This window comes from Eutrema salsugineum, unplaced genomic scaffold (assembly GCF_000478725.1).
Source record: "Eutrema salsugineum unplaced genomic scaffold, Eutsalg1_0 scaffold_2, whole genome shotgun sequence".
NCBI lineage: Eukaryota > Viridiplantae > Streptophyta > Magnoliopsida > Brassicales > Brassicaceae > Eutrema > Eutrema salsugineum.
Window position 1 is genome coordinate 762,439 of NW_006256829.1, and position 13,599 is coordinate 776,037.

Below are 13,599 nucleotides of genomic sequence, written 5' to 3' on the forward strand. Positions count from 1 at the left end.
CATCGGAAGGAAAATCGGCCGGCGAGAAGGTATGTCCCAGTTTCACTACGAGCCGCCGTTGGCTGGTTTGCCGGCACATGTACCGCCGCAAAAAGCTATGGAAAAGCCACCGGAGGTTTAGCAATAGTCAGTCAAAACTCAAAACCAGTTGTATTACGATGACGTAATCTTACGTAAACATTCTTTGTTGTTTTGTTCCAAAAATAGTAAAGCTTATTGGGCCGATACTGAACCAATTAAAAATCTCTATATTGGGCCTGTATTTTCAAGCAGACACTTCGTTCCGTTTTATATTTTGACATATTTACTTCATGCCGTTTTACTTCAGTTGACTAAAACCTATAAACTACCCGGCGTTCTGAACGTAAGAAGAAAATATTCGCTGAAAAGAAAAGTCGCAAACTTTTGTCCCAACGCAGAAATATTCTCTCTCTCTCTCAAATAATTTTTGGCTGCGTCCTTTTGGTGCTTGAAGAGATGACCATGGCAGCAAACATCGCGAGACGGCTGATCGGAAGCCGATCGAACCAGATCCTTGGGACAGTGAACTCTAGCTCAGGTGCGGCTACTTCCGTCGCTAGGGCTTTCTGCTCGTCCACCACTCCAATCACCGCAACCTTATTCCCTGGCGATGGGATCGGTCCTGAGATCGCTGAATCCGTCAAAAAGGTTCCTCATCCTAAAATTTTTCTCTTCGTAGAATTTCGAGTTCTGAGAAGTTACGAGAGAATTGTTGATTTTACTTTAATGTTTTCGATACTGTGCGATTTGTGGGAATTAGTCAATTTCGTTGATGATTTATGCCACTTCTGATGATCCAGGTGTTTACAACGGCTGGTGTGCCAATTGATTGGGAAGAACACTATGTTGGCACTGAGATTGATCCTAGAACACAGAGTTTCTTGACCTGGGAAAGTCTCGAATCAGTGCGTAGAAACAAAGTTGGCTTGAAAGGGCCAATGGCTACTCCAATTGGGAAAGGTCACCGTTCGTTGAACCTGACTCTAAGGAAAGAGCTGAACCTATATGCCAATGTTAGACCTTGCTACAGTCTTCCTGGTTACAAAACTCGTTACGATGATGTCAATCTCATCACCATCAGGGAAAACACTGAAGGAGAATACAGTGGGCTCGAACATCAGGTTAAGTTTCTTGGGTCTATCAATCGAACATTTCTGGTTACTTCTTCTAAAAAGAGTTTCTGATCATTGATTTTGGTTTGCTGACTCATGATAGGTTGTTAGAGGTGTGGTGGAGAGTCTTAAAATCATTACCCGTCAGGCGAGTTTGAGAGTTGCAGAGTATGCCTTTCACTACGCCAAGACTCATGGAAGAGAGAGAGTTTCTGCAATTCACAAAGCGAACATCATGCAGAAAACTGATGGTCTTTTCCTCAAGGTCTGCTCGTTTCATAACCCCAGAATGCATTTGAGATGCTCTTATATGGAGATCAACGAAATGATTACTATGTCTGCTTAGTTTGTTTACCGTTTTTTCTGAGACAGATTATTTTGTTCCTGGTTTTCAGTGTTGTCGTGAGGTTGCTGAGAAGTATCCTGAGATAACTTACGAGGAGGTTGTTATTGACAACTGCTGTATGATGGTGAGCTACGACACCAATATTACCATTTTTTCGTTTATTAAAATTAGTGCTAGGGATTACCTTGTAGATTTTGGAAGTTTGATTGTCCAGAAACTTGTACAAGAGTTCTGTTTTTCCCATTGTTGTACTTTGGAAAAACTATCATTATTGTTTTGTGGAATATGTGAATGATAATCTTGAGATGCCTGCAGCTTGTGAAAAACCCAGCACTGTTTGATGTCTTGGTGATGCCAAACCTCTACGGTGACATTATCAGCGACTTGTGTGCTGGATTGGTTGGAGGACTAGGATTGACTCCAAGGTGAAACATAGGTTCCTCCATCATGAATAATAATAGTTGTTTAGTATAATTATGAGCTAATAATCTTACGGCCTTTTTTTTTTAATCTTTGATGCAGTTGTAATATCGGGGAAGATGGTGTAGCCCTTGCTGAAGCAGTTCATGGTTCTGCACCTGATATCGCTGGAAAGGTTAGTCCTTAAAACACTTGATCATTCTAATTTCATAAATATTCTCACTGCTAGGAAGCAAGTAAACTTTCAGCAATGAAGTGAACTTGATCCAACTCTTACCATTAGACCAAGTATAATAAGTAAAGCTTCTACGGATAGAAGATTCCTCATCTCCCTCTTAGTCTTGTTATGGGTTAACGAGTCTAGTCGATGCATCCAGTGTTGGAAGATTAGAACTTGATTTCAAATGCCTTTGGTATATGATAGTTGAATTTGTACATCTTTTTTTGTTGACGATGTAGAACTTGGCGAACCCAACAGCTTTGCTTTTGAGTGGAGTGATGATGTTGCGTCACCTGAAGCTCAACGAACAAGCAGAACAGATCCACAGCGCAATCATCAACACCATAGCCGAGGGCAAATACAGAACCGCGGATCTTGGAGGTTCTTCGACCACCACGGATTTCACAAAGGCAATCTGTGATCATCTCTGAACATCGTAAAATCTCAATTCTTTATCGAATCTTCATTTGAGGCTTGAGCCTTTTTTAGCCTCTCCAAATTCTTCTTGTTTATTTATCGTTTACGGTTAGAATAAAGAAAAAAAAAGAAGAAAAAAAAAACATGGATTGGCTTTTCTCGCTTCATGACGAGTTTTATTACTTTTGATCTTTCTTGTTTCTGCCTCCAAAATGTCTTTTAAAATGCTCTCTCTCTGCCGCAAAGCAAGATTCATAACACAGGAAAAGTGATTATCTTTCTGAACCCATCTTGTGAGTTCTGTTTTCTTGATGGAGCTGTTTAGTTTCTTATTTTATTATTTAATGAGTTTATTAAACTTTTATAATGAAGTTTCCAAACTTTTCTTTGTTCTTCACCTCAATTAGATAAAAGTAGTTGTAAATAGTTAGCTTTAGGAATCAATATTGCAACCTTCACTCGGCCCACAAAAAGAAGCAGCCACAACCGACAAAAAAAAATTAATACTCTATATACTGATTACTCTATTAAAAACGATTACGAACAGAATTTTTTTAGTTAGGTGATTTTTTTTTTTTCTTAAACCTAAAAAGAGAAAATAATTGGTCGTTGGTGTACCAACTTCCGCTGAGCTCTTGGTTATAATAAACTCTCACGGCTTCACTCACTCACCGTCCAATAAACTTTGCCTTTGCCTTTGCCTTTGCCTTTGCCTCTCAAATTAGCAGATCTGAATCTAAACCTTTCTCAATCTCATCTCTGATTCATCATGACTTCCTCTAACTACGATGGAATCCTTCTCGGAATGGGCAACCCTCTCCTCGATATCTCTGCCGTCGTTGACGACGAGTTTCTCACCAAGTAAATATACCTCAGATCCCTCTTTTTCAAATGTTCCTGTTCATTCAATGTATTCGTATCACAATCCTCTCTCTCTGGGCGTTTTCTCTTGAATCTATAGATTGGTTGTTTAAATCTTTCTTCGATCGGTGGCGCTAGCTCTAAGATTTGTGTGCGGTGAGCGTTTCGGTTTGCTTTTTTCTGATTGATGTGTTCTTCTATAATCGTGAACAGATACGACGTCAAGTTGAACAATGCGATTCTCGCCGAGGAAAAACATTTGCCCATGTAAGGATTACTTTTGCCCTGCTGTTTTTTTTTTTGTGACACTTTGGGTCCAAACTCTTCTATGTTAGACACATAATTGATGGATTACTAAATATTAGTTACACTTGCAAATTGGTTTTTAGGTATGATGAGATGAGTAGCAAATTCAATGTTGAATACATTGCCGGAGGTAATTCATCTTTTCTTCTGTTTGACGATCCTGTAACCTTTAATTGCGTAAGCGTTTGACAAGATTATCTGATATCTTCGTCATGATTCATTAATCCTTTTTCAGGTGCTACTCAGAACTCAATCAAAGTGGCTCAGGTAGATTCTTTTGCCTTCTTCTCGCGCTTTCTTTTAATATGATTAACTGCTAAACCAAGGGTGTTTTTTTTTTTTTTTTTTTACTTTCTGGCTGCAGTGGATGCTTCAAATCCCTGGGGCAACCAGTTACATGGGATCCATTGGAAAGGACAAATACGGAGAGGCAATGAAGAAGGATGCTACAGCAGCCGGTGTCAATGTAAGCTGAATGTGCCTCCTTAATCTTCTCTGGTTTCATGTTTGAGTCCATGTACTGCTGGTTTTCAGTGAAGACAGTATCAATTTATTGTTGAAACTGAATTCAGAACTTGTAATCAAATGCCTTCAGATGACAGTATGCTTCTGTATCAGGTTCACTATTATGAAGATGAGTCGGCACCTACTGGAACTTGCGGTGTCTGTGTTGTTGGTGGAGAAAGGTCGCTTATTGCAAATCTTTCAGCTGCAAACTGCTACAAGGTTGACCATCTTAAGAAGCCTGAAAACTGGGCATTGGGTAAATTTCATTTCCCATCGTTGCATACTTTTAACACTTTTGCATTGTTTCTTCATGAGCTGATATGTCTTTGATCAAATACGTTTCGGGTAGTTGAGAAGGCCAAGTTCTACTACATTGCTGGATTCTTCCTCACGGTATCACCTGAATCCATTCAGCTTGTATCTGAGCACGCTGCTGCAAACAACAAGGTATAAAGAAGATGAATGGTCGTCCATTCCATGAGACTCTGTTGCAGCAGAATCTTTTTACTTCTTTACAACTGCTTCTTGTATTAACACCACTGTTATATTCACCTATCGTTCAGGTGTTCACGATGAACCTCTCTGCTCCATTCATCTGTGAATTCTTCAAAGATGTGCAGGAGAAGTTCTTGCCGTAAGTAATCTGTAATTTTTTTTTTTTCCATCACCCATGTTACTAATCCCCTGAAGTATGTACTGAGATGTTTCTTGCTCGGGACAGGTACATGGACTTTGTTTTTGGAAATGAGACAGAGGCAAGAACCTTCTCCAGGGTTCATGGCTGGGAGGTACCATTTCTCTTAAAAGACTGAATTTTACCAAGCTCTTCTGTTTTGTATCAAACAGAGATAATACTTAAAACCTGTTTGCATGTTTATATATAAATATAGACCGAAGATGTGGAACAAATAGCCATCAAGATTTCACAGCTTCCCAAGGCCACAGGAACATACAAGAGGACCACCGTGATTACACAGGGCGCGGACCCAGTGGTTGTTGCTGAAGATGGAAAGGTGAAGAAATACCCTGTGATCCCTCTCTCAAAGGAGAAGCTGGTTGACACCAACGGTGCAGGTAACTCATTTGATAACCAAAAGTCGGGTTGTAGCCAAAACCTATATTCAAATATAGGCTTACTTTACTAGTTAGGAACTGACATGATCATATCGTATTATAGCTGATCCTTGTTACTTCAAGGAACTTTTCTTGTCAATAGTGATACAAAGCATTTTGCCTCTCAGTGAATTAATTGCCGTTTTTTGGTTGATCTCTCTCACAGGCGATGCATTTGTGGGAGGATTCATGTCACAGTTGTTGAAAGGAGAATCGATTGAGCAGTGCGTGAAGGCCGGATGCTACGCGTCAAACGTGGTGATCCAAAGATCTGGCTGCACTTACCCTGAGAAGCCCGACTTCAACTAAATTATTGTGATGTCCTCCAAATAAAACTAAGTATCTTTGATTCAACAAAACTTTCACGATTCTTGCTCGAGTGTTCTTTTTGGCTTTTTTTTTTTTTTTTGTATTATCATAATCTTTGGTAATTTAATATCATTATTACTATGTTGGTTGAGAAAATCCATATCTTGCTCCTTAATTTAAAGTATGATATTGTAGATGCAAGGCAACCAATCAGGTTTTTAATAGCTACTAACTAAAAGTGGCTCATATTACAACACTTTCATTGATTCTACTACAATAGATCTAAAATGGACCATCTCATATTAAAGCCAAAAAACCTAATTAATTAAAACATTAATAAATACCCTCTTCTCGAGTCAGAGAGTCATGAATGATGATCAAGAAAAACGGGGAGAAGCGCAACGGAGGATCTCGAGGAAGAGAGTTTCGTCGCAAGGGATACAAAGCTTGGAATCTCCGGAAGTGAAATCATCGTAAGCTTCGTCTTTTGATTGATCAAGCAAAGCCCTGAAGATGGGATCGTGGAGCAACGTGATCTTGATCACAAACCTCTTGTAACTCTCCTCTTCTTTACCTACGTACACCACTAGGTGCCCCTTTGGTACGTCATGTGGTATATGAGGTTTTTCTGCGGCGGCTCGATGCTTGGCCACTCTGCTTGACATTTGCTTCCATGCCTTTGTGATCAGCTTGCTCTTTTTCATCATGATTATGAGAGAGAGAGAGATCAGAGAGAGAGAGAGAGAGAGAGAGAGAGAGAGAGAGAGAGGGAGAGAGAGAGAGAGACGTTTTTGGGCGTTAGTGTGAGATGGAATGTTGAGAGGTACTAGTGTCGTACGTGTATATATACACGAACTCACAAACATAGGTCCACTATCTACTTTTTTTTTTGTATATATATGGATGAATAGGTATTGTTAATTAATGATATGTTAGGACTTTGGACCATGTCGTTGTCTTTTGCAATTTGTTAATACATGATCTGCATTAGTTATCATGAAAAGCTATATGTGTACCATTCAATATACTACCAACAAGTATATTAAATTTATTTGTCGAACGTTATGATTTTTTTTTTTTTGGAGATAATCGAAAAGCTTTTTTTGTTTTTTTGTAAAATATGGCCATGCTGTACTTTGACATACAAAATCGTACAAACATGCATCTTCCCTCGCCAATGGGCTTTCCCTTTAATAATTGTTACATTTGATCTTATTTTTTGTATCTTTAATTTCTTTATCGGCATGGCACATTGGCACTCACCTATTGGGCAATTACAGATATATATATATATGTAAAATATGTATATATATATATATGTGTGTGTGGGCGCGGCCTTATATAATACATAATATTGATATTGATAATAAACACACAGACCGTAAATGCTGTACACGTATCTCTATTCATATAGTGGTAGAAATCACTTTAGTTGTTTTTTTGTTCTTTCTGACGGTCGAATTCACTTTAGGTTATTGTTCCTTTTCATATTTATTTTCAAATTGAATGTAATTTTATTCAGCGTCAAGCAAAAGGTTACAAAATTCACACTCATATGTCAAGTACTTCATATAACTTTGGATGATTCATTAAAAATCGTTGACCAAAAAAAAGTAAATGAAGAACTAAATTTATCTTATAAGAGAAACATTTTTCTATATATATGAAGAAGTTACATTTATTTTGAAGTTGTGAAACTAGAGGGTCCCATGGTTTGATTAAATGGAGGAGAAAGATAAGATCGTAAAGAGATGAGACAATGGGATAAGATTCTTGAACAAAGTGCAATTCCACTTATGTACCATACATCGATATGTAATGGTAACTCTCGTTCTTAAAGTTGTACATGTAATCATCGGAAAATGTCGAGTGTTTAAAAAAGTAATTTTGAAAGAGTAAGATTTATACATGGATTGAATATTGATATACACATTATTTTTATTTGATATACATTCATAAATTATCATCAATAATCAAACTGGTTAAAGTATGTGATCCGAACCGCCGATCGATCTATTAAGCTGGAATTCACCATTGTGAATCTGTGATGTATCACTGGTGGTTACCAAAATCAAAATACTCCTAATATAGATATCATCAATAATTAAAGTGATTAATTTATCTAATTCGAACCTATTGGTAACGCTGGATTTCACCATTGTGATTTGTCACTGGTGGTTACCAAAATCTTAACACACCCCTATACTATTGTATTCATCATGCCATAATGCGTAAGCATGTTTGATATGGTGCATAAAAGGCTGTCAACCATTATAATATATTCTTTATATATCTTAATATAAATTAGTGGTCGACCATATACTGTAAAAAAAAATGGATATGGTGGATATCTAACAAGTACGCATAACCGTCAAATGTTTTTTTTTTGGAGGGCCAAACCATGAAAAAATTTCAGGGACCAAAAATTATAGACATGTATTATGCATATGTACTGTTAGTGGTACGTATCGTGTAAGTGTAACCAAACTACCAAAGTGTGTCCTTTTCATGCATGCAGGATATGGAGTTTTCCGTAAAGAAACGGCATTAACACTAAAATTTTCTTCAAATAGAAATAGGAATAACTGTTCAAAAAGGCAATTTGTCTGATCTTTTTAAGTAAATATCTTGAGTGACACATAAAAAAGTATCCTTATTTATGACACTACAAGACTACAAGTTGATCAATCGGCACTTTCTTGTTTTCAGTACCAATCAACTGATTGGTCTACTAGTCATCTTTCATGTCACCAAAATCTCATAGTGTAGATACAAAATCACCTTAATTAGATCATCACTTTAAAAAAACTATAGGAATTTAATTGTAGAAATGAAAGACAATCAAATCTATTATACAAGTGACACAAAATCATTATACTAAAAGAAAATTACTTCACTAGCTAGCGACCATTTTTAATATCAAGAAACATAAAAGCCGTCTTCAAGAAATAAATCAGTATAGACGTAACTGATATGAGGTCTAAGATAAATTTAATATAATTCGATTATAATTGAACGCTACTATACTTTTTTTTCTTTTGTCTGTAGTGGAGATCCCGAGACGACTAGTTCATCCCCCCCAGAGGGACATGCCGGTGTTTCATCCCATTGCTTCTGTGTCTCTCTTTAAGGAAACGAGTGTGTTATTAGCCTTTTGATCAGAAATGCTGATTCATTCCTAGCCGTTCAATATGTGATCACTTCCTGGTATTCCGCGTACAATTTAATTGTAACCAGAAACCTACAAAATTTCTCGTAATCTACTAATCTAGTGTATTGTCCCATACTCTTGAGTCCTGAGCTACGAAGGTTCATTATATATTGGGAAATCTGTGTTTACACCTAGAATCGCATATCAATTTTTATTTTTTTACTCTTTAAGTATTTTTTTTCATTGATAGAATACGGCTCATGCAGCAAGAGCTAATTAAAGCAAAAGACATTCCCGGAGTCAACAGTCCCAAACTGAAAAGTCTATGATAAAACTACACCAAGATCAAAAAACTAAATCTAACCATACAAAATTTCCACCATGAGACCACTGAGAATCAATACAAGATCGCAAGACAGAGCCGGCAATCTTCCTCCGAGAGTCAAACAACAAACCAAATTGTTTTTCAATCAGAATATATATACATATATATATATATACACAATATATATAATAATATTAAATGAAGACGTCTCCCTGTTTTTTTTTTTTTTTTGCGTCTCCTTTTGCCTTGTGAAGACTCAACTACTTTGACTTTCTTTCCTCTTCGGTTCCTTCCTCTTAGTCGTCGTCGTCGTCTTCTCCTTCTTCTTTCTTTCAACTTTTTAGTTCTGAATTCGTATCATAGCACCCAATAACTCCTACATGTATATTCTTTTTCCTTTCAAGTCCATAATTACTAGATTTCTTTCGTTTGGCGACTAAATTTGTTCAGTTTCTGAAAAAGAAAGTTTTGATTTTTCTCTACACAAAGATCTCAAAGGTGAGTTGCAATTTTCTCCGAGGTACTTTACCATATTTCACGAAAATTCATATTTCTATAAATCGCTGTTGAGGGAAGAATTGAGAATTTCCTTTTTAGTATAAATGAATAAAATTGCAATAGCTTTGCCTTCACTTTTACCACCTCGAAATTTAGGGTTCGTTGGATTTTATTGACTCTTGGAATTGTACACGATCGATTCGAAAATCCATCGGTTTCGCTGATGTTAACAGGTCTTGGACTTTCGTATTTGGTTTGATCCTGTGTGTTTTTAGTTAGCTAGATTCAAAGATCAGATTTTTAGAATGAGTCGAGCAAGGAATTAGTGCATTTGATTCTTGGGAAAAGTATAAGAAATGGATGTTCTTCAATGTCGGTTCTGTGTTCTTTAGTCTGGCACCAAGTGGTTTTGTTATTCTCTCTGCCTAGCTTGCAGGACGATTGTTTGATTAAATGCTCCAATGAAGTGAGCTTGCTAAGTTTAATTAAGTTTATGCATCTTTTGTGTGATTCAGTGGAGAAGCCTAGGTGTTTTCCTCTGTTTGTGAAAATGAAGTGTTTCTTATTCCCTCATGGGGACAAGAAAGACGAACAGAGGAGTCCTAAACCGGTTTCACCGACTTCTATCTTCTCTGACCGTGGAGGAAACAAAAGCGGGTCGGATATCTCTGGAACGAGTACGGTATCATCCACTGGAAGGAACTCGAACACGAGCATGTCCGCTAGAGAGAACAATCTCAGAGAGTTCACCATTTCTGATCTCAAATCCGCTACAAGGAGCTTCAGCCGCTCTGTTATGATCGGGGAAGGCGGTTTCGGCTGTGTCTACTGGGGAACAATCAAGAGCTTAGAAGACCCTTCAAAGAAAATCGAAGTCGCTGTTAAACAGCTCGGCAAGAGAGGGTTACAGGCAAGGGGTTTCTTCTTCGTTTTTGGTCAAGAGATTTGCTAGTGTTCGTTCAATCCAAATGGCTATAACTTTTGGATATCCATGCTTGCAGGGTCATAAAGAATGGGTGACGGAAGTAAACTTTCTCGGGGTAGTGGAGCATCCAAACTTGGTGAAACTGTTGGGTCATTGTGCTGAAGACGATGAACGTGGGATCCAGAGGCTTTTGGTTTATGAATATATGCCAAACCAAAGCGTCGAGTTCCATTTATCCCCTCGCTCACCTACAGTACTTACTTGGGATCTCAGATTGAGAATAGCACAAGACGCAGCTCGTGGTTTAACATACCTCCACGAAGAAATGGACTTCCAAGTAACAGAACATGAAACTCCTCTGTTTCTTTTTCTTTCGTTTTTCAGCTTCATCCCATTTCTCTTATCATCTGGTTCGTTTTGTAGATCATATTCCGAGATTTCAAGTCCTCAAACATTCTCTTAGACGAGGATTGGAAGGCAAAGCTTTCGGATTTCGGTTTAGCTCGCTTAGGTCCTTCACCAGGATCAACCCATGTTTCTACTGGTGTAAGTTTTGTACATTTTCTCTTGATTGGCTATAGAATCATCGCCTTATCGATAAAGTTATGTTTTTTGATTTCCGGGTTTAAACAGGTAGTAGGAACAATGGGATACGCAGCTCCAGAATATATCCAGACGGGTCGTCTCACATCAAAAAGCGACGTGTGGGGCTATGGAGTTTTCATCTATGAGCTCATCACAGGAAGGAGGCCGCTAGACCGGAACAGGCCTAAAGGAGAGCAGAAGCTTCTAGAATGGGTGAGACCTTACTTAACCGACTCTAAGAGGTTCCGGCTCATAGTAGACCCGAGGCTCGAAGGGAAATATTTGATCAAACCGGTCCAGAGATTAGCGGTTGTAGCCAATCTTTGCCTTGCTAGGAACCCAAAGACGCGTCCAAAGATGAGTGAGGTGTTAGACATGGTGACGAAGATTGTGGAATCTTCTTCTCCTGGGAATGGTAGCAAGAAGCAGCAGCTGATTCCGCTGAAGAGCCTAGAAGCTGCTTCTAGAGACGTGGAAGGGAAGAACAAGAAGGTTCTTGATGGTGATGATGGAGGTTGGTTAGAGAAATTATGGAACCCAAAGAATGTGAGAGCTTGTTGATTCGGGTAAAGTCGGAAACAACAACTTTAGTACATTACATACAGCCTCTGCTTATTTTCTGTAATTCAAGAAATTCAATTTTTTTTTTTTTTTTTGCTTACTATTTTGGTTAATTTTGAATCGGTGACTTAAAATGTTGGTGTGAACGACGACAGATATAAATATATAATTGAGCTGTATGTTTGTCTGACTTCTAAATAAATGATTATGTCTTTTGACATAATGTCGTCTCAATGTTTGTGCTTAACCTAGATGTATTGAACGAAATTCTTGCTAGAGCTGGTATATAAATCTTCAAAAGTCTCTAGAGATAGATATGGGTAAAAGGCTACGAAAAAAAGAATTTTGCAAAAACATTCATGACCGAACAAATGAGGAAGAACTGAATATTAACAATCATCATCATTGTTTGTTTACAATCATCATATCATTATTAGGAATGACAATTGGTGTTTTAATTTATCTTGCTACTTCTTAAAAACACACTAATCTCCAACTGAAGGCCCAATAAGTGTGTCCATAAAGGTTGAGAACCCAAGCCACTAAGAAACGGCACAGAATCTTCGTCTTCTCGATCAAAAGAGGGTCGAGAATGATCAGAGTATAAAAGAAGCTTTGATAAGTTTACTTAAAGATCTAGGTTTAATGGCTTACCCTCTTTTGATCCAAAAAAGATTCTTATACTCTCATCATTCTCGACCCTCTTTTGATGGTCTTCAGCCAACTATATCTATCATTATAGTCGCATAGTTTAGAAAGATTCGTGAAAGATATGATTTACTTTTACGAATTCAAACTTATGAAAATAATAGAACCATAAGGCACCAACTATTTTATTGCTTTACCAATGGTAGGATAATTTTGATAAGATTGCATTCAAGTCATGTGTACTATCAATGGCAAACAATTTGACTTTTGCAGCATTGATTTGGGCTGAAAACAGGGGAAGCCATTAAACCTAGATCTTTGAGTAAACTTATCAAAGCTTCGTAAGAAAAAAAAAAATAACTGGAAAAGGTATTGGAAAAATCATAAATAGCTTAATTGATGTTAACAAAAAAAAATTGGTTTGCTTTTGTGTAAAAGAACAGAGGGAAAAAAATCACTTGAGAGCTAATGATATCAGTGTGTCAACTACTAGTAAGTAAATAACTTTTTTTTTGTTTTCATATGAAATCTTGATACAGAATATTAGACATGATGTATATTTTAGGCATTTTATGCAAACTAACTCTTAGTTACAAACTTATATACGTAATCAAAGTCTGAAAAAACCCTTGCTGCATCCGAAAGCAAGTGTCCGTTTGTTACGTCTCTTGTATAATACGAAGTTACGAACCGTATTCTCATACAAACACGTTAATACCACAGTACTTTGTGTAGTATTTAATCAAATCAATACTTTAATATTTTATCTATTTATATGGGATGATTGTGTTGAAAATAGAGTTGATAGCAAACCATAGATTAATAGATTTGGTTCTCAATTATGAATGTTCAAAGAATGCATGCTGTTTGGCAGATTTTGCTATAAGAACGACCGCAAATCTATATTTAATGCATTGACCCTTTTGAAATGGACTAATTAATAGTTATAATATTCGATAATTGACATGTAACATATAATATATGATGCACATTGATAATTGACAAAAAAGTGTTGCTAATGACTACATCAGCATAATCTTCACAACTACTAACGTTTGTAAAAAACACATCATAATTACGTATGCGTTTAATTAAATTTTGCTTACCTAACAATATTTTTTTCTATTTAAATTACCCAAGAACTGGCTTTTGGGTTTCTCAAATCATTCATGACCCATGCCACAAATTAAAATATTCAGACTGATTTTAAATAAATTGAATATTTTTCTATTAGTTATTTGTAAACAATTTGACTTTATTTATTTTCAACTAAT

The 13,599-nt window shown here is 37.0% G+C and overlaps 4 protein-coding genes across 5 annotated transcripts; 3 read left to right on the forward strand and 1 right to left on the reverse strand.

The window, feature by feature from the left end:
- Nucleotides 1-381: 381 nt before the first annotated feature.
- Nucleotides 382-2,733, forward strand: LOC18016938 (isocitrate dehydrogenase [NAD] catalytic subunit 5, mitochondrial). Its single transcript, XM_006398710.2, has 7 exons — nucleotides 382-669; nucleotides 822-1,142; nucleotides 1,237-1,398; nucleotides 1,529-1,603; nucleotides 1,795-1,904; nucleotides 2,002-2,074; nucleotides 2,359-2,733. The coding sequence occupies exons 1-7, from the start codon at nucleotides 478-480 to the stop codon at nucleotides 2,548-2,550; spliced, it is 1,125 nt and encodes a 374-aa protein (XP_006398773.1). The 5' UTR covers nucleotides 382-477; the 3' UTR covers nucleotides 2,551-2,733.
- A 349-nt stretch (nucleotides 2,734-3,082) lies between these two features.
- On the forward strand, nucleotides 3,083-5,773 carry LOC18016939 (adenosine kinase 2). The gene is made up of 11 exons (XM_006398711.2): nucleotides 3,083-3,397; nucleotides 3,611-3,664; nucleotides 3,787-3,833; nucleotides 3,939-3,970; nucleotides 4,068-4,169; nucleotides 4,322-4,466; nucleotides 4,560-4,657; nucleotides 4,774-4,844; nucleotides 4,932-4,998; nucleotides 5,101-5,284; nucleotides 5,490-5,773. Exons 1-11 carry the CDS (start codon nucleotides 3,306-3,308, stop codon nucleotides 5,630-5,632), a joined length of 1,035 nt encoding a protein of 344 aa, XP_006398774.1. The 5' UTR covers nucleotides 3,083-3,305; the 3' UTR covers nucleotides 5,633-5,773.
- A 184-nt stretch (nucleotides 5,774-5,957) lies between these two features.
- LOC18016940 (indole-3-acetic acid-induced protein ARG7) lies at nucleotides 5,958-6,339 on the reverse strand. Its single transcript, XM_006398712.2, has one exon. It carries the CDS (start codon nucleotides 6,337-6,339, stop codon nucleotides 6,010-6,012), a length of 330 nt encoding a protein of 109 aa, XP_006398775.1. The 3' UTR covers nucleotides 5,958-6,009.
- A 3,009-nt stretch (nucleotides 6,340-9,348) lies between these two features.
- Nucleotides 9,349-11,893, forward strand: LOC18016941 (serine/threonine-protein kinase PCRK2). Of its 2 annotated transcripts, none has more exons than XM_006398713.2 (5): nucleotides 9,349-9,606; nucleotides 10,122-10,516; nucleotides 10,608-10,868; nucleotides 10,955-11,077; nucleotides 11,165-11,891. In XM_006398713.2, exons 2-5 carry the CDS (start codon nucleotides 10,157-10,159, stop codon nucleotides 11,675-11,677), a joined length of 1,257 nt encoding a protein of 418 aa, XP_006398776.1. In that variant the 5' UTR covers nucleotides 9,349-9,606; nucleotides 10,122-10,156; the 3' UTR covers nucleotides 11,678-11,891. The 2 variants fall into 2 exon arrangements, with proteins under 2 accessions (XP_006398776.1, XP_024012485.1); XM_024156717.1 differs by having other exon boundaries at nucleotides 9,372-9,628; nucleotides 11,165-11,893.
- Nucleotides 11,894-13,599: the final 1,706 nt, after the last annotated feature.